The 22,076-nt window shown below is 46.8% G+C and overlaps 1 protein-coding gene across 6 annotated transcripts in view; it reads left to right on the forward strand.

The window, feature by feature from the left end:
• SMARCA4 (SWI/SNF related BAF chromatin remodeling complex subunit ATPase 4) overlaps positions 1–22,076 on the forward strand; it is a 90,233-nt gene that overhangs the window by 20,872 nt on the left and 47,285 nt on the right. For 5 of the 6 annotated variants that reach the window (XM_070792847.1, XM_070792846.1, XM_070792849.1 and 2 more), the window contains exons 6-15: positions 102–360; positions 2,247–2,373; positions 3,238–3,411; positions 4,748–4,921; positions 6,246–6,413; positions 6,506–6,556; positions 12,495–12,625; positions 12,947–13,004; positions 19,645–19,766; positions 21,069–21,219. In XM_070792847.1, the coding sequence (XP_070648948.1) occupies positions 102–360; positions 2,247–2,373; positions 3,238–3,411; positions 4,748–4,921; positions 6,246–6,413; positions 6,506–6,556; positions 12,495–12,625; positions 12,947–13,004; positions 19,645–19,766; positions 21,069–21,219 (1,415 nt within the window). The remainder of the gene's footprint in view (positions 1–101; positions 361–2,246; positions 2,374–3,237; positions 3,412–4,747; positions 4,922–6,245; positions 6,414–6,505; positions 6,557–12,494; positions 12,626–12,946; positions 13,005–19,644; positions 19,767–21,068; positions 21,220–22,076) is intronic. The other variant, XM_070792850.1, reaches the window with a different exon arrangement.

A 22,076-nucleotide genomic window follows, 5' to 3' on the forward strand; every position in this document is an offset into this window, starting at 1 on the left:
GGACGAGCTTGTCCCCGGGGCAGTCAGCACCCCACAGGCTCTTCACCTCCCAAGGCTGACCTGGGACTTAACGTGGTGGCCCACTTCTTGTCTCCCCCCAGGACCCATGGCGAATGCTGCTGCCCCCACGAGCACACCTCAGAAGCTGATACCCCCACAGCCGACAGGGCGCCCCTCACCCGCACCCCCTGCTGTCCCACCCGCTGCCTCCCCTGTGATGCCGCCCCAGACACAGTCACCGGGGCAACCAGCCCAGCCTGCCCCCATGGTGCCGCTCCACCAGAAGCAGAGCCGCATCACCCCGATCCAGAAGCCGCGGGGCCTGGACCCCGTGGAGATCCTGCAGGAACGGGAATACAGGTGAGGTCCTGCCACCAGCCAGGGGTGCCCCCCCAACCCTGTCAGCTCTGACACGCATTGATGGTGGTGCTCAGTTGTAAAGGCCAGTGGGGTATGCAACCAGAGGTCTCCCTCCTGCCTTGGTCCCCAGCCTTCTAGTTCCTGGTGTGTGTGCATCCTTGCAGAGAAACCCCACGTGTGTCAGAATAAATGTGTCCACACAGCTTAGTTTGGGTACAGGGGATTTATGTGCATGAGGAAATTTCATAGATTCTGCAATACTGCCCTCCATGGAGGTTGTACAGATAGATACGTGTTAGAATGAACATGCCTGGTTCTCCTCTCCTATCCAACTTTTGGCTCATCCACATTCAAAAAGTCTCCTGGCGAGCTTTGCTGTGGACGTTTCTGAAACGTCACTTCCTGTCAGCACTGTGTGAGGGGCCTGGCACACAGTAGATCTGTATCACCCTGTCCGACAGTTCTGGAGGTGCCTGAGATTCACTCCCTGGACGCCTCATGCTCCCACTGTTTCTCCATTGTGTTTATAATCTCTTCAGGGCTGGCCTCCCTGAGTAATGGCAGCTCTGTCCAGGGAGGGGGCCTTGCCTCATTCACCGCAAATCCCCAGATACATCAGTGACTCAGCTTAATGACAGTCTTCAGAGTGTATCTCCAGCTGTGATGAGCCCTGGAGCTCCAGCGCCTGGGCCCGGGTGCCTCCCCTCCTGCTCCATCCGAATGGCTTAAAGATGGCCTGTCCATATGGCCCGTCTCCCTTCTGTCTCTGTTCCCATGTACCTACCATCCAGCACCAAATGGGCCATGGGACCTTGATCCTTGCTCGCGGTGTCCCCTTGGTGAACTCTCAGCTTCTTTTCCCTAAGCGCAGTTCACCCTGCCAGCTGGCCCGCACTCCTCCCCAGCCTCCGTGCTCGCAGCCTTGCCTGTACAGGCTGTTTTCCCTCAGGTAACTTACATTACACCTATTTCTTGGGTTAAAACTGGCTTCCCATTATCAATTTTGCAACCCTTTTGTCTTTAACCCCTGCCCAGTGCTCTGTCCTCACCTCCTTGACTCTCCTGGTTCCTCTTTCTGTTCAACAGGTTAGACTCATTCCTGCTCCAGGGCCTTTGCACGTCCTGTGCATGACTGCTTGTGGTTATTTAAACTTTATTGCCAAGGCCTCCGTGTGGGAGAGACTCTGTCTCCCACACCCCTCATCTCCAGCCCTTTCTTCAAAGTACTTCTTTGGAATAGCTGTAGATACTTAATTTTTTAATTTCTTTATGGCTTTTCTTCCTGATAAACTTATGAACTCTGTGAGAGCAACCAAGAGCCCTGGTTAGTCTTGTTTAATGCTGAAGCCCCACACATCGAGTATTCCTTGGCATACAGTAGGTGCTCAGTAATTAAGTGTGTGAAAATATGGGGATTATTCCATTTGAACTTCATGCTCTACCCCGCCCTTTTTCTTTTTTTGGCTGTGCCGTGCAGCATGTGAGATCTTAGATCCCCAACCAGGAATTGAATCTGTGCCTCCTGCAGTGGAAGCACGGAGCCTTAACAGCTGCACCTCCAGGGAAGTCCCCTGTTTGAACCTGAGACCAAGCCTGTAGGGTTGCTCTGAGGGGTCTCCCCACTTCATAGCTGAGTAGATTTCCAGGGCCGGGATGGAGGCCCCGGCCCGCCTGACTCCAGAGATTTGCTCCCACTGCTGAAATGCCAGAAGCCGGCTGTGCGCTTTGAGCTTTCCTGTGTGCTGCGGCTCCTAGGGCCTCTGTGGCTGCCGTCCTGTGCGCAGTCTGTTGTGTGCATCCTTGCTCTGCCCTCTCCTGTCTCAGAACTAGTGTTGGACTGGTGAGATCTCACGTCATGGGTCATTTTTTCCATCTTCGCACCCTAGGCTGCAGGCTCGCATCGCACACCGAATTCAGGAACTTGAAAACCTTCCCGGGTCCCTGGCCGGGGATTTGCGAACCAAAGCTACCATCGAGCTCAAGGCCCTCAGACTGCTGAACTTCCAGAGGCAGGTGGGCGCAGATGTGGGCTGTGGGGTTAGGAAGAGACCCTTCCTGCCAATACTGATGCTCAGATTCAGAGAGATGCTTACTGGGCAGTTTTTTTTTTTTAATCTTTCTTTCGCTCTGTCTCTTTCTGCATTGGGTCTTAGTGTGGCATGCAAGATCATCGTTGCATCACTTGGGATCTTCATTTGTTATGCACAAGCTCAGTAGTTGTGGCATATGGGCTCCAGAGTGTGCCGACTCAGTAGCTGTGGCTCGTGAGGTCTCTAGGTGTGATTTGAGAGCTTGATAGTTGTGGCTACAGGCTTAGTTGTCGCAAAGCATATAGAATCTTAGTTTCCTGACCAGGGGTCAGGCTTGTGTATCTTGCATTGCAAGGCAGATACCCAACCAGCAGACCATCAGGGAAGTCCCTGGGACAGTTATGAAGTATACCCTGACCCTTAAGCCACAGTGCTCCCCCTCACAGTCACCCACTGTCCCCGCTTCCTCTCCTCGTCCTGCCATTGGAATGAGCAAGTGTGGGCCTTCCTTAAGGTGGCCGTGGCCAGCTTGCAGCAGGAGGCTTGGATGGGTCTATTTCTGAGGGTCCTTTGCTTTTGAATGAGCAGTAAGAACTTTTGTGTGTGGTTGCGGGAGGGCAAAGCTGGAGACCTGAAGACGTGAGAGGCGCTCTCTGGGGGTCCAGGGGCAGCCGTGTCCTGCACTGTGGGTGCCTGCTAGCACTGCCCCCCCAGGTCCTCTCCATGCGTGTGTTTGTGCTCTCAGGTCCTCCTGGGTGTGGCAGCCCGCTGCCTGGTTTGCATTGTGGAGGCACGTGGGCATCACCGAGTTATACCAGTTGCCAATTTCTCCCCTTCCTTCCTGAAGCTGCGGCAGGAGGTGGTGGTGTGCATGAGGAGGGACACAGCCCTGGAGACGGCCCTCAACGCCAAGGCCTATAAGCGCAGCAAGCGGCAGTCCCTGCGCGAGGCCCGCATCACCGAGAAGCTGGAGAAGCAGCAGAAGATCGAGCAGGAGCGCAAGCGCCGGCAGAAGCACCAGGTGCATCCCTGGGGTGCAGGTCGTCAGCCCCGCACTTTGGGGTCCCAGTTTTTGTCTGCACACACAGTCTGCGTGTGTCTCTGTTCATCATAACAGTATTCTAGGCGCCGAGAGTACTTCAGTGAACAAAACCAGTAAAGACAGTCAGGGAGATGGGCTGTAATCAAACGCACATATGACGTTTGGGGAGTTAGTAGGGTGTCAGGAGACAGGACATGGGGATAGACAGAGATGGAGGAGCCATTCACACGGGATGGTCGTTCAGAGAGGGCCTCCTCGAGAAGGTGGGGTCTGAGCAGAGACCCGAGGGAGGAGCCACACGGATGTGTGATGACAGAGGGTAGATGCAAAGGCCCTGGGGTTGGACGGCACGCTGGTGTTGCATGTGGTCAGAGTGGGGGGAGCGTGCGTGAGGGAGGGAGGGAGGTGAGGACAGGGAGGTGATGGGACGGGCGTGTGGGGCCCTGTGGCAGAGGGAACCACTCAGGCTTGTGCTGGGAGTGAGGTGGGCGCCACGGAAGGCCTGAGCAGAGGCAGTATCTGAGGTGGTTACAGGGTCTGTCAGGGAGACCAGATTCTCTATTCAAGCAGGGTTTGGGATTATTTTGTCTGTTTACATTTATATTTATGTTTTCTGTTTTACTTAATATAAAAAGATTTGTATTTTCTAAAGTTTTTCTCCAAACAGTGTCTGTTATTGGCATAGTTTAAAATAACAAAAAGTCAACATTCAGCGATTAACCACTGTTAACTTCTTGGTATATATCATTGCATTCTTTTTTTTTTCCCTCTATATAAACACAGTAGTCATAAGTTAAATAGCTGTCTTTAAAAAATATGTAGACATGTTTACCTGTTGAAAGTATTACTGAAGTCTACATTGCCTTCTGTCTCCGAGTGCTCAACATTCAGTGGTTTATGAAACCATTTCCCTGTCTTGGGACACACAGCGTATTCTCCACTTCCCACTGTTAAAAGTGACGCTGGACTAGGCATTCTTGGACTTGAATTTTGGCGCCCATCTCTGCCATTTTTCTTAAATCCCTCGCAGCGATGGTTTGGATCGGGGAGGGGATGGGGGCGGATTTTGCAGTGGTCGGTGGGCCCTGCCAGGTTGTCCCAGCCAGGGCAATTGCCCTGGCTGCTGAGGCGGGGTTGGAGGGGGGCCCTTCCCACCACATAGTCCCCACAGAGAATGGTGGACCTTGTCAGCAGGCAGTGTCGCAGGACCAGTTTGATCACACCCCCTTGGTTTTTCACCAAGCCCGCTTTGGAGTTTTGTCTCCCTCGGGGCAACATCCCGTAGTCAGTCGGCTCTTCACTTTGCGCTCTGCAGGAATACCTCAACAGCATTCTTCAGCATGCCAAGGATTTCAAGGAATATCACAGGTCGGTCACAGGCAAAATCCAGAAGCTCACAAAGGCGGTGGCCACGTACCACGCCAACACCGAGCGGGAACAGAAGAAGGAGAACGAAAGAATCGAGAAGGAGAGAATGCGGAGGCTCATGGTACAGTCAGCCGTGGTGACCTGGGTCCCTTCAGGAGGGTGATGGGTGTTGGGAGCCTGGGGATCAACCACCCAGGATTACGCTGGGGCATTTTGCTGCTTAGTGTTAGAGGTGGGACAGAGGAAGAAAGGATTTGGGAGTCTGAAACACCTGGCCCCAGGTCTTTGCCTGGTCACCCTGATTGTCAGTGACCTCTTGACCTCAACCAGTTAGCCAGCTGCTCTGTGGTCTCTGAAAGCTGGAGGTGGCACTGCCCCCTAGTGGGACAGCCACCTAGTGTGTGCCCAACCTCCCCACCCCTTTGCATGTAACCACGTATTATTCACGGAGGGTTCTCTGATTGGGCCAATATCGACAGCCCTGCTGCGTGGACAGGGACCACAGTAGTAAGGAGGACGTGGTCCCTTCCCGCGTGGGGTCATGCTGGCCCTAGAGAGACAGGTGCCCACAGAGACAGACAAGATGGTTTTGGGGGGTGAGAAGTGCACAGAGGAGAACAAAGCAGAACCAGGGAGTGGGGATTAACTGTGTGTTCCAGGTAGGGTGGGCCTGACCCACGACTGCAGAGCTCTGGGGCGGGGGGTGTGCCTCCCAGCACAGAGGGGAGCCAAGAGCATAGACTCGAGGCAGGAGTAAGCTATGTGTGGGGCTCAATCAGTACCCTCTAGAACAGCGTGGTTCAAGGCAGTGAGGTTGGAGTCCCACCTCCAACCTCCTGGCATTCACGGGAGGCCTGGCAGGCCATGGAGGGCTTCGGCTTTAATTCTGACCCTGAATGGGAGGCTGTGAGCTAGAGGAGGGCAGTGTGGTCTGATGTCTTCTCAGAAAGCCAGGTGGGAGAGTAGTGGTTTGGAAAAGGTGGAGAGAATAGTTGGAATTTGGGTGTCTTGTGAACAGAGGGGATGGGGCTTTTTTCTCCCCAGTCTTAGTCTGGCCACATTTCATGGCATGTGGGATCGTAGTTCCCCAACCAAGGATCGAACTCATACTCCCTACAGTGGAAGAGTGGAGTCTTAACCGCTGGACCGCCAGTGAAGTCCCAGGATGGGCCTTTTAAATGGCTCCTGCAGGACCACGTCTGTCCAGCTGGGCCCTGTGGGGCCTGGTAGGGGTGGGAATTGGGGACGTTCTGCAGGGGAGTTCATAGATCACATCAGTGAAGGGCGTGTATAGAGCACAGTGTAGGCCATGAGCTCAGTGCTTCCTAAATGTGGGTCTGGCCACTGGTTAGCAACACCCCACAGGCTTCTGAGTCTGTTGGCTGCCCTGGGTGCTGGTGGACAGGTGAGTCACAAGCTTCCGCCGTAACCACCCGCTTTTGCAGGCCGAGGACGAGGAGGGCTACCGAAAACTCATCGACCAGAAGAAGGACAAGCGCCTGGCCTACCTCCTGCAGCAGACAGATGAATACGTAGCTAACCTCACGGAGCTGGTGCGGCAGCACAAGGCCGCCCAGGTCGCCAAGGAGAAGAAAAAGAAGAAGAAGAAGAAGGTGCGCCCCTTGGTGGGGCTGGAGTGGCTGTGTGTGGGCATGCACCTTGGCCTTCTCTGTCAGGGGCTGACTGTCTCTCTCTTCCCTTCCAGAAGGCAGAAAATGCTGAAGGACAGACGCCTGCGATCGGACCTGATGGCGAGGTGAGCAACCAGGGCTTTCTTGTTGTGGACATGCCAGCCCATCCCCGGAAGTTAGGTCAATTTCACCCTTAAAGTTTTTTTCGTTCTGAAATTATGAAATGTATCGTGCTGTTAAGAGTCCCCCTCGGTCCCCTGCCACCCCCCCACCCTTCTTGCCCCCACTCTCCAGAGAGCACATCGTTCACACGTGGGTGTGTTTCCTTCTGGGGCTTTTTCTGTTCATGGGCTGTTATTTCTTTCTTAGTTCTTTCTTTAAAATTTTAGACTCCCCAGAGAGGTGTAAGAACAGTACAGAGAACCTTTGTGTGTTCATCACCCACATCCCCACTGTTGATACTCATTTTTTATAAGCCATTTGAGAGTCAGATGCCAACATGGTGGCACTCTGCTGCTCTGTATGTTTCATGTGTACATCCTAAAAACAAGGCTGTTCTTTTCCATAAGTGTACAGCAGTCAAAACCAGGAAATGAACATTGACGCAGTGCTGTCATCTGATCCACAGCCCTTGTATGGACTCACAGTTGACCCTCCGGTGTCCTTCACAGCAGCAGGAAGCCCTGGAGTGACTCAGGGTCCTTCTCCATGCATCACATGGGGAGTGTGTGGCGTAGATTGCTTCCCTCAGTGCTGACCTTGATCCCTTGGTGTCAGCCTAGGCGTCTCCAACTGCAGTGATTGGAAGTACGCTCTGGGGAGGTACTCAGACTCTGGAGATACTGTAGCGCCTGAAACCTCCACCCACTGTTCCAGCGTCCACTGTGTTTGCCTGCATCAGTTTTTGCCATAACGGTTGCAAGATGGTGATTTCTCCAGGCAGTATTCCTTCTGTGTTTATTAGTTGGCTTTCTGCAAGAAGGGAAAGTCTTCCTTTTTTCTTTTCAAATTGGAGTGTGCTTAACAATGCTGTGTTAGTTCCTGCTATATCCCATTTAGGTCAGCTCAGAGCATTTAGTAGAGTTCCCTGTGTTATTTAGCAGGTTCTTATTATCTGTTTTATACATGTGTGCTGTGCTAAGTTACTTCAGTCATGTCTGACTCTTTGTGACCATGTGGACTGTAGCCCACCAAACTCTTCTGTTCATGGGGTTCTGCAGGCAAGAATACTGGAGTGGTTGCCATTTCCTTCTCCTGACCCTGGGATCAAACCCACGTCTCTTAAATTTCCTGCATTGGTGGGCAGATTCTTCACCACCTAGGAAGTCCATTTTATACATAGTAGTGTATATGTGTCAGTCTCAATCTCCTAATCCATCCCAAACCCTCTCTTCCCTCGTTGGTAGCTATACATTTGTTGTCTACACCTGTGTCTCTATTTCTACTTTGCAGATAAATTCACTAGTACTATTTTTCTAGATTCCACATATATGCATTAGTATGCGGGATTTTCCTTTCTGACTTACTTCACTCTGTGTGACAATCTGTATGTCCATCCATGTCTGTGTAAATGGCACAATTTCATTCCTTTTTATGGCTGCATAGTATTCTGTTATATACATGTACTATGTCTTTTTTTTCCGTATCAGTATTGTGTTATTGTAAGGGTTCCGGTTTCTCCACACCTTTGTCAATACATGTTATTGCCTGTCTTTTTTAAAAGTTTATTTTATTTTTGGCTGCATTGGATCTGAATTGATGTGTTGGGGCTTTCTCTAGTTGTGGCGAGCAGGGCCTACTCTCAGTTGCAGTGCACAGGCGTCTCATTGCAGTGGCTGCTTTTGTTGCAGAGCACGGGCTCTAGAGCCGGGGCTCAGTAGCTGAGGTGCACAGGCTTAGTTACCCGTGACATGTGGTATCTTCCTGCACTGGGGAGCGAACCTGTGTATCCTGCGTTGGCAAGTGGATTCTTAGCCACTAGACCACAAGGGAAGTCCTGCACCACATTTTCTTTATCCATTCCTCTGCTGACGGACACAACCTTCTGTTCTTCTTTATTTGGCTCATGGGCCATGGTTTGCCGACCCCTGGTACCGACTCATGGATTCTCATTTGGTCTAATGGATTTACTTGGTTTAATCTTTGCACTGTCATTATATATTTTGATGCTCAAGACTGTTCCAGTTTAGGCCAGTGGGAACCCCTTCACCTTAACTCCTGTGTCCCTCTGCCCCATTGTTCTCTGAGGGCGTTGTGACTTCCTCACACACCAGAATGGCCCCAGGCTCATCTGCTTTCCCTCCTGAACTCAGCCATTCCTCCAGGGAGCCCTGACTCCTTTCATCAGAAAAGAGTGTTTGGAAACCATGATCTACGTGTGCTCATTGTTACTGAGCTTTCATTGTTTGGGGGCCCTCAGCGGACATATCTAGGAAATAGATGTGTGTATGCACGCACATCCACTTTAGTAGTTACATGTATTAACTAGTTATATAAATTAAAAATGTTGCAGTTGCACTGATACCTCCAATTCTAATCCAATACCCTGGCTTCGTTCTCTCCTTCTCCTGCCCATGTTATGATAGCCCCAAACTGACTCCTGTCTGCCACAGTATAATCCCTTATTCGCAGAGTCCTAGAAGGTGCAGGAAGTACATTCAGAGTGGCTAACGTGCGGTCAGTGTTTGTTTTCAATTTAAAATATGTGCTCCAGGGACTTCCCGTGGCTAAGACTCCGAGCTGTCAATGGGGCCTGAGTTTGATCCCTGGTCAGGGAACAAGACCGCACATGCCACAACCAAGACCTGGCACACCCGAGTAAATAAGTTATTATTTTTTAAGTATATGCTTCAGATCCTTTGTTCAGAAGATTAGTCCTCCCAATTGTGAGGTTCCCCCCAATCCTTGTTGGTTTTATTTATTTGTGTGCATGTATGCTCAGTCCCTCAGTTGTGTCCGACTCTTTGTGACCCCATGGACTGTAGCACACCAGGCTCCTCTGTCCATGGTGTTTCCCAGGCAAGAACATTGGAGTGGGTTGCCATTTTCTCCTCCAGGAGATCTTCCCGACCCAGGGATTGCACCTGTGTCTTTTATGTCTCCTGCATTGGCAGGGGGATTCTTTACTACTGGGCCACTTATTTACTCCTCACTTATTTATTTAGTATGTGAAATATTAGCCTGGTCCCAAAGTCAGAACCATGCAAAGAGGCCCCCTAGAGAGGGGCTACTATCCCCACACATCCGTCTCTTCCAGAACATTCCTTTCTGCCTCATGAAGGCAGCCATTCTCACCTGACACACTCATGTGAAAAAAAGATGTGAGATGTGCAAATGAACAGTGTATTGTCTACCCTCTCCCTGAACCCCTCCTCTAAGCCCCTTCCCAGAGGGAAGCCTTGAGTAATCATGGGAGTGTGTGCTCTGGGGTATCTGCTGTATACATGCCTCTTGGAGGTTTTCTTTTCCCCGCCTGGTGCTGTATTTTAGTTTTTCCAGTTTCACTCTGTTTATTTATTTATTACCCTCACCATACTCTTTTTATTTATTTACTTGTGAGATTTATTTATTCTTTTTAATGTGGATCATTTTTGAAGTGTTTATTGAATTTGTTACAGTACTTCTGTTTTATGTTTTGGTTTTTGGCCAAGAGGCATGTGGGATCTTAGTTACCCTACCAGGAATTGAACCCACACCCTTTGCATTGGAAGTGCATTGGAAGTCCAGTAACCACTGGACGGCCAGGGAAGTCCCACCTGACTCTTTTTAATGTCACTGTATTAGAGATGTGGCTGTTGCTTGCTTCTTTGAATCATAAATGCGATACTTCTCCTTGGTGAAAAAATGATAACATGAAATGTGAATGTAGTGACGACGTGAGAAGTAGAAGCCCCCATGGTGCTTGTTCTCTCATGAGCGTGCATGTTGATTTCTGGTTGACGTCTCTCTCTACACCTTTCCCAGAATCTTCGTGCTTGCATTCCCTTTGTTTTGTTTGGGAACCATTTGGGTTAGTCTACACATAGCAAGACTTCTACTTGGGAGAGTATCTTGGACCACTTTCCATATCAAGCCATTAGTTCTCTTATTTTTTTGTATTGACATACTTAGAATCTCTTTCATCGTTCAGACTGATAGCTGTTTAAGTTGCTTCACATCAGTAGATACAGCAGACACCCTGCACCAGCCAACTCTGATGGACCTGTGTACCTCCTCCCTTGTTGGTAGCTCTTCCCCCTGTTTGCTTTCTTTTTTACACGCACATTGTGGTAATGAGCCTCCTTGTACTTACCTTTTGATGCTCTCTTAGCTGGTATGGCTTAAGCATCAGAAATACGTGTTTTTATGGTTATCGAAGCTGGAAATTCAAGCTCAAGGTTCAGCAAGGTTGATTCCTGGTGAGGACTCTGTTCCTGGTTTGTAGCCTCCTGCCTTTTGGCTGAAAAGAGAGCAGGCTCTGGGGTTTCTTCTACAGTCACTAATCCCATCATGAGGACCCCACCTTTATGACCTAATTATGACCTTATGACCTTAACCTGGATTACCCCACCCCCTCACTCCCACAGGGCCCTGTCTCTAAATATAGTCACATTGGAGAGTTGGGGCTTGAGCTTTTGAGTTCCAGACGGGACACAACCTAGCCCATAGCGGTTGGCACACTTTTGCCTATTGGCCTGATTCCAGAAATGAATGGCTATAGTGATTAACTCACATAATGTGTTGATACTTATTCCACAGGGTTTTATTTGAAATATTGAATTTTTTAAGAAGAGATGTGGGCTCGCATTTGACCACAGCACAAAGCCTTCCTGAGGCCATTTGGGGCATTCGTATGGCGGGAAGCTGAGGCCCAGGGAACTCTGGAGGATTGCCACTGCAGCTGCTCATCCTGTTACAGTGACAGGAAGCACTGCTCCATGGTGGCTGCTGGTGGTCCACAGCCTTGGCTGGACATCATTATCACCTGGGGAACTTCTGAAAATTAGAGAGGCCTGGGGTGAGGACCCCAGGGCAGTTGAGTCAGGATTCTGGGGATGGAGAGGTCCCACCATCAGCACCCTGATTGCTCCCAGGAAAGATGTAGGGGTGACAGTCACTGACCGAGGCAGCCTGCAGAGCTTGTTTGTGGAGTGGTGGTTAGGCGGGTTTACAGTCCATGGGGTTGCAAGAGTTGGACACAACTGAGCGACTAAACAGCATCAATAGTCTCTACTGAGGGTCATTGTAGGTGGTGAGCACAGCCTGCAGGGAGGTTTGGGAGGTAGTAAGTTCCTAGTGGGTGCAGACAAAGGTTTCCATCTTCATCCTCATCCTGAAGGTCTTGCCAGGAAATGTGAAGGATCTGTTGAAGGGGAAAACTTCATCTGAAGTCAGTATCTCAAGAAATCAAGGAATTAAATATTTGTTGCTACAAGGAAGTTGTTTGATTTTTCAAAGATTCTAATTAGCTGTTTAACAAAAAAGAATGAGGACCTTTGATGAAGTCTACAAATCCAGTATGAATGGAAGCAATCAAGGGCCAGAAGAATGGGAATAGTGTAGTCACTTGGGTCAAAAAGGAATGAATACAGAAGACCTTGTTTCTTCTGTGTGGAATTGATCTAGGAGAACACACCAGAAACTGATTGTGGTGGGCACCTGTAGAGAGAGGGACTGTTGAGTTCCTGGGTGGGGATGCGGAGAGTCCACACTCCATCTTCTTGAATCTTGGACTGTATGATTTGTTATTGAGTTGGCCAAATGGGTGTTGGGTTGGCCAAAACGTTGGTTTGGGTTTTTCAGTCCCATCTTATGGGGAAACCCCAACCAAGGTTTTGGCCAACCCAATACCTATTTGAAAATCGAAAACATTTATGTCAGTTATTTCCAAGACACAGCTGTTATCAATTGGTTACATATATTTTTACTGAGTTATTAACATTCAGTAACCCGGCTTGTGTGCCATTTTTCTGGGCTGGAGTTGGGGTGGGTGGGGGGCAGTTCCCAGATGGCCCTGGTGCGTGGATGGACGCCCAGGGTACGAACTCTGCAGAACCTCATGTCCTGCGTGTGACTTTCTTTCAGCCTCTAGACGAGACCAGCCAAATGAGCGACCTCCCGGTGAAAGTGATCCACGTGGAGAGTGGGAAGATCCTCACAGGCACAGATGCACCCAAGGCCGGGCAGTTGGAGGCCTGGCTGGAGATGAACCCGGGGTGAGTGGGGTCTTGCGGGCCAGTGGCAACCAGCATCCCAGGTTGAAAGGCAGCCTCGTTCCACGGGAGCTAGCCGCCAGGGGTGGTCCTGGTCGCGTTGGGACCAGGCTGATTTGCTAAAGAAAGTGAATCATGCTGGTTCTGGGGAGTTTGTTTTTTTTTTAATCTGTGCTGCATGACATATGGGATCTTAGTTCCCCCACCAGGGATTGAACTCGTGCCGCCTGCATTGGAAGCTTGGAGTCTTAACCACTGTACCTCTAGGCAAGTCTCCTGGGAAGATGTATATTACAACACTGATTTTTTTTTTCCCCTTTCCAGGTATGAAGTAGCTCCAAGATCTGATAGTGAAGAGAGTGGCTCAGAAGAAGAGGAGGAGGTAAGAGTTCGTTTGCTGACCATCCAGGCCCTCGGGGCTCTGTGGTGTGACCTCTACCACCATGGATGCTAAGCTCCTCTTCCACTCAGGCCAGGCATCGAGTTGGGTAAGAGATGGGCAGGGGGCCGCTGAGGCTGAAAGTTGGTTTTTGAGAGCCACATTGCTTAATATGGTAGCCTCTCATCACACGTGACTGTTTCCACTCTAACTTCATTAAGTAAAATATAGATGTCCTCAGTCACACTGGCCATATGCCAGGCACCCAGCAACTCTACCCTCCAAAATATGCCGGTATGAAGTTATGAGCATGCGATCGTGAGCATGCAGATTTTGCCCCTTATCATCTGTTCTTTGAAAACCTTATACATGATTGTATTTATTGTGCGTATTCTCTAAGTCGTTGAATTATGCCCTGTGAGGTGATTTTTAGAGTTTCCCTGGTTGTCAGAGCTCAGATGAGAGTCTTGTCCCTTTGTCTGTCCTGGCCGGCCTTGGGAAGGGTGACTGGGAGGAAGCCCGGGGATGCAGTGTCTGTGGGGAGGGTTCCTTCTGCACGGTTACCCCCAAGAAGGGTACTCCTTGCACTCCCCCATCAACTGCGGTGAGGGTGGCTTACAAGGCTTTTAAAAAGCTTTCGCCCCCTCTATGAGGTTAGAGAGAATTTTAACAGGCATATCTTTGCTTATTAAGATCAAACATTTTTTCAGGTGTTCTGACCACCTAGATTTCTCCTTTGAATGATTTGCTTCACTTGCCCATTTCAGATCAGTTGTGTATTTTAGCTGAAACTTTAAGTGTTCTTTATGTATTTACCTCAGCCTGAAATCAGCTTGGTGTTTATCTATATCTTTCTTTAGATTTGTCCTGTCTTCACTCCCCTCCTTCTTACCTCTTCAGGTTACCTGGAATTTATTTTGTGTAGGAATTCAGATGGAGTCCCTTTCCCCCCACTTCTAGCAGTAGTAAGTCCCACAGACAGAGGAGCCTGGCAGACTACAGTCCATGGGTTGCAAAGAGTAGGGCATGACTTACTGACGGAACAACAGCAAAGTAGTATTAAGACAATGGGTATACTGTTGGTTCACCGCTTCCCCACTGACCTGTGATACTTTTAAAAAATTAATACATTGGAAAAAAAAAATTAATACATTGGGTTTTTATATCCACCAGTTTCTTTTTTTTTTTTAATTTTAAGAATTTACTTTTCTCGTTATTTTGTTTTATTTGTTTTTAAATATTGAGGCATAGATACATAGTTGATGTAGTATTTAAAATTCCTTTTAAAATTCTAATGATTTTTAGACTAATAATGCTTCATTGAAATTTTTTTAAACAACTTTTTGGAGATATAATTTGCGTACTGTAAAACGCACCCATAAGAAGATTACTCTTCAGTGATTTTAGTGAAGTAACAGAATTGCATAGTCATCACACTACACCAACTTTAGAATGTTTTCATCACCCCAAAAAGCTTCATCTCACTGATTTATAGTTTGTTCTTGCTACTTCCTCCAGCCCCAGGAAATCTCTGGTCTGCTCTGCTCTATAGATTTGCCTTTTCCAGAGTTTCACATAAATGGAATTATACAACATGTGGTATTTTTTGTCTGGCTTCTTTTACGTGGCATGTTTTTAAGTTTCACCTATGTTGTCTGTATGTCAAAAGTTTGTTCTACATTGCTAATTATTAGAGAAATGCAAACCAAAACTACCATAAGATACCACCTCACACTGGTCAGAATGGTCATCATTAAAAAGTCTACAAATAACAAATGCTGGAGAAAGTGTGAAGAAAATATTTGCAGTATTGGTGGAAATGTAAGGTGGTGCAGTCACTATGGAGAACATTTAGTTCTTCAAAAAACTAAAAATGACCGTGTGATCAGAAATCCTACTCCTGGGCATATATTCAGATAAAACTATAATTCAAAAAGATACATGCACCTCTGTGTTTATAGCAGCATTATTTACAACAGCCAAGATACGCAAACAGCCTGAATGCCCGTCGAGAGGTGAATGGTTAAAGAAGATGTTAAAGATAATATACACAGTGAAGTATTAGTCATAAAGAAGAATGAAATAATACCATTTGCAGCAACATGGATGCACCTAAAGATTGTCATACTAGGCAAAGTCAGTCAGAGAATGACAAATACTACATGATATCATTTATACATTAAATCCAAAATATGATGTGAATGAACTTATCTATACAGTAGAAACAGACATAGAAGACAGACTTGTGGCTGCCAGGGGGCAAGGGAGGAGGAAGGATTGGGAGTATGGGACAAGCAGATACAAACTGCTATTTATAGAATGGGTAAACAGCAAGGTCCCGCACACGGAGAACTGTATTTAATACCCTGTAATAAAGCATAATGGAAAAGAAAAAGGAAGATATTCTCTGCTTTGAGGGTGTAGATTTAACCCTTATATGCATATTTCCAAACTTAACAAACTCAACTATCAAAATTTTTGATAAGATGTGTACATTTTACTCTTAAGTAATTTATACCTCAATTTAAAAATATTAAAAAGAAATATTGTGGAGAAGCCATTAATAAAAGTTAAGATGTTAAACAAATTTTTTTATTCCTGAGTCGTGTTCCTTTGCATGGATATACACATTTTGTTTGTCGATTCACCAAATTGTGGGCATTTGTGTGTTTTCCATTTTCATTTCTCTTGGGTAAATACTTCGGAATGGCATTGCTGGGTCATATGGTAAGTTTATGTTTAACTTTTTAAGCAATTAGCAAACCACTGCCTGAAGTGATTGTACCTTTTCATAGGTCCCCAGTTTCTCCGTGTCCTTGTCAACACTTGGTATTATCTGTTCTTTACATTGTAGGCATCCTAGCGGGTATGTAATGGTATCTCTGGTTTTACTTTGCATTTTCCTAGTAAGTAGTGACGTTGAGCATCTTTTCAAATGTTTAAGCACCATTCAGATGTCTTCTTTGGTGAAAATCTACTGAAATCTTCTGGTGATTTTTAATTGGGTTGTTTGTCATTTCATCATCGAGTTGTAGGAATTCTTCATATGTTCTTGATACCTGTCCTTAATCAGATATATAACTTGCAGATATCTTCTCCTGGTCTGTTTGCCTTTTTTCCCCTCAGTGTTGTCTTGAAATGTAAAAATGTTTCATTTTGATGGAATCTTTTTATTGATTTTTTTCTTTTATGAATTGTGCATTTGGTGGTATACTGAGAACTGTTTGAAATCATGAAGATTTTTCTTATGTTTTCTTTTGGAAGTTTTATATTTAAGCTCTTACATTTAGGGTCATAGTTGAGTTGATTTCTGTGTGATCTGAAGGTCTAAGGGTTTCTTTGTATATGGATATCCACCTTACCCAGCACCATTTGATGAATAGGCTATTTTCCCCCATTGAATAGCCTTGGCAGCTTTGTGGGAAATTAGTTAGAATAAGGGTTTGTTTCTGATTGAGTGTTTTTCTGTTGATCTGATTATGTTTATCTTTGTGTCACTGCCACACTATCTTGATTATTGTAGCTTATAATAAGTTTTACAATCAGGTAGTGTTAGTCCTTCAACTTTTTTGCTGTATTGACTATTCCAGAGCCTTCACATCCCCATGTACACATTAGGATCAGCTCATCAATTACTACAGAAAGGCTTGCTGGGATTTTTGGGGGGGATTGTGTTGAGTCTAGATCAGTTTTGGGAGAATCACGTTTAATAGTACTTCGTCTTCCAGTCCATGAACATGAACTGTTTCTCCATTTATTTTGATAATCTTTAATTTCTTCTAGTATTGTTTGGTAGTTTTCAGAGTACAGTTTTTGTTTTTTTGTTGTTAAATTTTTTCTTAATTATTTTATCCCTTTTATGCTACTATAAATAGAACTGTTTTCTTAATTTTATTTTTGAATATTTTGTAGCTTTTCTGTGGAAATAACATGGAAAAAAATTTTTTTATGTTGATCTTATGTTCTGGGAACTTGCTAAACTCATATTGGTAATTCTAGTAAGGTTTTTTTGTTTGTTTGATTCCTTGGATTTTCACAAACAAGATCATGTCATTTCTTGGATTTTCACAAACAAGATCGTGTCATTCATAAATAACCATGACTTCTTCCTTTCCCATCTGTGTGCCTTAATTTTTAATCTCTTTTTCTTGCCTTGTTGCACTGGCTAGATCCTCCAGTAGAATGTTGAATAGATGCATCCAGAGCAGGTATCATTGGCTTGTTTTTGATGTTAAGTTTGAGGCAGTTACTCTGCCACTGTTTAGTGTTAGCTGTAAATTTTTCATGGGTGTCTTTTAACAAGATGAGTAAATCATGTTCACATCACACTCTCTTCCTTTTTTGCTTATCTTACAGTGAATGTTGTTGTTTAGTCGCTAAGTCATGTCTGACTCTTTTGCGACCCCATAAACGGTAGCCTGCCAGGCTCCTCTGTCCATGGGATTTCCCAGGCAAAAATCCTGGAGCAGGTTGCTGTTTCCTTCTCCAGGGGATCTTCCCAACTCAGGGATGGAACCTGGGTCTCCTGCATTGTAGGTGGGTTCTTTACCTCTGAGCCACCAGGGAGCCCACAGAATGTTTAGTAGAAGGCTGTATTAGCCACTCTGGGTTCTGACTTTCACCCTTGTGGGTTCTTTTTTGGTGTTTTTATTTGTTTAATAAATTATCTAGGCTGAATCTGTGGGATGTTTCCCCAGGGAATGTGCTGTCTGTGGTGTCTGCTCGGTTAATTGTTTTGCTTTGTTTTTTTCTCATTTTCATTTTTAATCCTGGCCCTCTAGGAATGGGTTGTATTTCTTCATAACGTAGCAGTCACCTCCAACACCTTGAGCCAGTAAAGACTGTGTCTCCTGCCAATAGATCTGTGTATGTAGAAGAGCATGTTCTGGGTCTGGCTCATTTTCAAGCCTACCCTGGCTTTTACTTTCCGCCGGGCCCTGTTTCATTTCCTTTGCGCATGTGCAGAGCCCTCAGCTGGTAATCTGCTCTCCCTACGCGTGGCTGAGGTCCTCAGCTCCACTGACTGCTGCTGGCCCGAGCATTGCCCACTGCTGTAAAACAGCTGAGTCCCCCATCAACCTCAGTTGCCAGGCCTCATGGCCCGCCTACCCTGACAGCTTACATGTCAGGAGGGGAGAGGGGAAAACACCCACAAGTGAAATCTCTACAAACTCCCACCCTCTACTGACTCAAAGCTCGGCAGTTTTTTTAAGCATTAGTGCCTCTCAGACTCCAGTTCTCTGGAATGGTTCCTGGTGCTACTTTTGTCCAGCTGTCATGTCACTTTTTAAGGTAAAATTTGCTGATCCCCTTTAATTGAAATCAGCCAGGCTTCCCATTCCTATTTAATTCCTGGTAATATCAGCTTGGAAAGTCTTACAGTTATGATTTTTGGGGGCCAAAGTGTGTGTGCTATCATCACGTGTTCATTATTCCCAGTAATCTATAAAATTATTTTGCTTTCTCCAAGGGAAATTTCATTGGAGTTTGATTGGAATAATTTTAACAGGTTAATTAACAGATACTTTCTTTTTTGTTTTTTTTAGTTTTATAGCAGTTCCATTGTACACACACATTTTGTGTGATTTAAACAGGAATACAAGGCTAGTTTAATGTTAAGGAGTACATTTGTGTGTATTTTATCAATATGTCATACAGAATCCCCTTTATTATCTGCTAAGTTAATGTTAAAATATCCTTTTAATGAAACATAATACTTAAATAGTAAGTCCCCTACATACAAATGAGTTCCATTTCGAGAGTGCGTTCGTAAGTCCAACAGTTCACATAGGTAGCCAAGTAACACAGTTTACCTATATAGTACTGTACAGTAACAGGTTTATAATACTTTTCACTCAAAGAATACATAAAACAATCATGAACTATAAAGAAAACATTTTCACTGTTATAGTATGGTACCTTGAAAAGTATAATAGTACAGGTCAGTAGCTGACACTCGGGGGTGGGCATCTAGTGAACAGGCAAGAAGAGTTTACGGACTGGAGCGGGGAGAGGAGGTGGGAGATGGCAGAGCTGGAGGATCGTCAGCAGTAGGAGACGGAGGGCAGGCTGCTTTGTCATTCACACCTGACGTTGATGGATTGCATGTTCACATCTTTGAAAGTTCTCAACTTGAAGGTTCATATGTAGGGGACTTACTGTACTCACATTTATAGAAAACCTCTTAGTAAACTATGGTGCCTGTTACCACGAGTCTTATTTGACGTGTTTTAGACATTTGGGCTGTGTCAGTAAAACCAAAAGTAAATCAAGACCAGCAAATACTGAAGGTTGCCTATGAATATTTAATACCTAGAAAATCCAAGAGAGTTGAAAAGCTGTTTTAGTGGCATACATTATGTAAGAAGAGCTGGGTGCAAATAGAATCTACTAGCAGCAACTGAAGTACAGAAATATCCTGAGATATCCTTAAAAAGAAGTGTCTGGACTCTGCTATGAAAACTAAAAATCATGTACTGAGCAGCTAAAAGAAGATGCACGTGAAAAGCATGACATGTTTGGGGATGGGCAGGAAGAAGGCGTGTGGGTTGTAAAACCATCCCTAGTTTCTGGGCTTCTCCCTCGGGCGCCCCAGGCCCATCCCTGTGGTGACCTGGGGAGACACGGACCTGTCTCTTGGCAGGAGGAGGAGGAGGAGCAGCCGCAGCCCGCGCAGCCCCCAACCCTGCCCGTGGAGGAGAAGAAGAAGATTCCAGATCCCGACAGCGATGATGTCTCCGAGGTGGATGCCCGGCACATCATTGAGTAAGGATTCTCTCTGCCCGCTCCCACTCTGCCAGCTCCCTGCGTGGGAGCACCAGCTGGCAGCCATTGCTGGACCACCTAGGTCAAATGGACTTAACTTCAGATGTCTCTGATTTTCATAGGGTGTGATGACAGTCCATCCATTCACGTGGTTCATCTTGTGTGTAGGAGATGGTGGGGTTTACCACGAAAGATTTACCACGCTTGTGCTCCAGCTCAGCCCTCCCCCTCTCCTCCCTGGGAGAAATTGGTTCCTCCACGTGTATCTTCCATGCATACCCTGTGCTTTTTTTTTCCCTTTTCATTTCTGGGACACTCTTCTGCCCCTTGCTCCTGTGTCTGTGTACACACAGCATCTCACTCTGTTCCACATCTGGCCGCGTGGTGTCCCTGCCATGGTCTTGTACTGTGGCCTTTGTCTAGTGGCGGTCATTTAGGTTATTTTTCATCCTTTGCCCTTGAAAGCAGTTAAAATTATTATACCAGTTTCTTGGTGGCTTACAGTACAGAGTTAGTGGATACTCTTAGAGGATTGAGAATGATGTGTATTATATACACTTCAGGCATGGAGGGGAACCATTAGAACAAACATACAATCTTTTTAATCTATTAGAAAAACCCTCTAAGCCTCCAGGCCGCAGCCCGGTACCTCTGTCAGATCAGCGGCAGCATTAGATTAGCAATAAAGTGCTCGATAATATGTAAAGTACTTGAATCGTGGTGAAACCACCCCACTGCACTCCCTGGCCTGTGGAAAAACTGTCTTCCATGAAACCAGTCCCTGGTGCCAAAAAGTTTGGAAACCACTGCTCTACGCTAAGAAAACCCAGCTTAACTGGGCAAGTGGGTAGGGTGATACAAGGACAGAAACATAGCGTAAAGCAGTATGCGGGACATCGGGTCACCTGTATCTGTCACGTTAACAAAATGTGAGTAGTTTACTGTCATTTTTTTAAAGAATTCCAGATTGGATCACAAAACCTCCAGTGTATAAATGATTCAAGTTTGCAAGGCTGTCAAGTGTACATTTTCCCTTGAACTCTCAGTAGAGAGGGTGGGCCATGCAACCAGCCTCCAGCTGAAAGTAACGCTCCTTCCCAGGCGCCCCCTTGGCACCCAGAAGTCCAGTATTGGCCCCTAGGTTAGTGTCTGCTGGCTTGCCCGTCCTCAGACTGTGTGGCTGCTCTTGGGCTCATCTTCCAGCTCAGACTGTAAAAGCTGCTCCGCAGAGGCTTGTGTCAGAAGCATGTTGTCCCAAGTAAGAGTGTTTGTCTTCTCATGGCCCTTCCATTTTCCTCCCAGGAACGCCAAGCAAGATGTGGACGATGAGTACGGCGTGTCTCAGGCCCTCGCTCGTGGCCTGCAGTCCTATTATGCTGTGGCCCACGCCGTTACCGAGCGGGTAGACAAGCAGTCGGCGCTTATGGTCAATGGCGTGCTCAAGCAGTACCAGGTAGGTTGGATGGGGCCGAGTCCGCACGGCAGTCCTGACAATGGGGTTGAAATGAAATGGTGCGATCAGTCTGTCCTGCGTGCTTGGTTCGTGCCTGGCAGAACAGGAGCACTGACAGGCTTTTAGCATCTGAATTCCCCCAACAGCTTTGCAGTAGGCACTGTGATCCTCCAGGTTTCATGGGGAGTTTGAGGGATAAGTAAGGAGCAGATTCTCAAAGTCAGATGGTTCAGAGGGAGCTCAGCTCAGTGCTCTGTGATAACCTAGAGGGTGGGATTGGGGGGGTGGGAAGGAGGTTCAAGAGGGAGGGAATATGAATATACTTATGACTGATTCATATTATACAGCAAAACCAACACAAAATAGTAAGGCAGTTATCCTCCAATAAAGAAAAAAAAAAATCACACGGTTTGGGAATGGCTGAGCCAGAATGGGACCCGGGTGTGGGGCCATAGGAGCTCTGTGCAGTGTGAGCAGCGAGGAGGAGAGCCTAGCAGCTCTAGACTTAGTCCTTTCTTCTCAGAAATGCAGGCCTGTGACGGTCATGTGGTCATGACTCTAAAGCTCTGTGTCAGGGCCTGGCCTGGAGCAGCCAAGAAAGGGAACTGCACGTCATAGAAATTTCTTTTTCTGTGACTGTGGCCCCTCACCCCTGTTCATCTCAGCTCCCAGGAGACAGCTGGCATACCTCCAACCAAAGAATACGTTCCCTGTCTGCTGCTCAGTGTGCTGGTAACCCCTGAACCCTGCTTTTCCTTACAAGCGCACTCAGCACCTCTGCTGACATGAGGTTCCAAAGGTGAATCCTGTGACTGGTGGAAGTTTCCAGAGAGGCCTGTAAATCACAGAAATCAGAA

This window comes from Bos indicus, chromosome 7 (genome assembly GCF_029378745.1).
Source record: "Bos indicus isolate NIAB-ARS_2022 breed Sahiwal x Tharparkar chromosome 7, NIAB-ARS_B.indTharparkar_mat_pri_1.0, whole genome shotgun sequence".
NCBI classification, from domain to species: Eukaryota; Metazoa; Chordata; class Mammalia; order Artiodactyla; family Bovidae; genus Bos; species Bos indicus.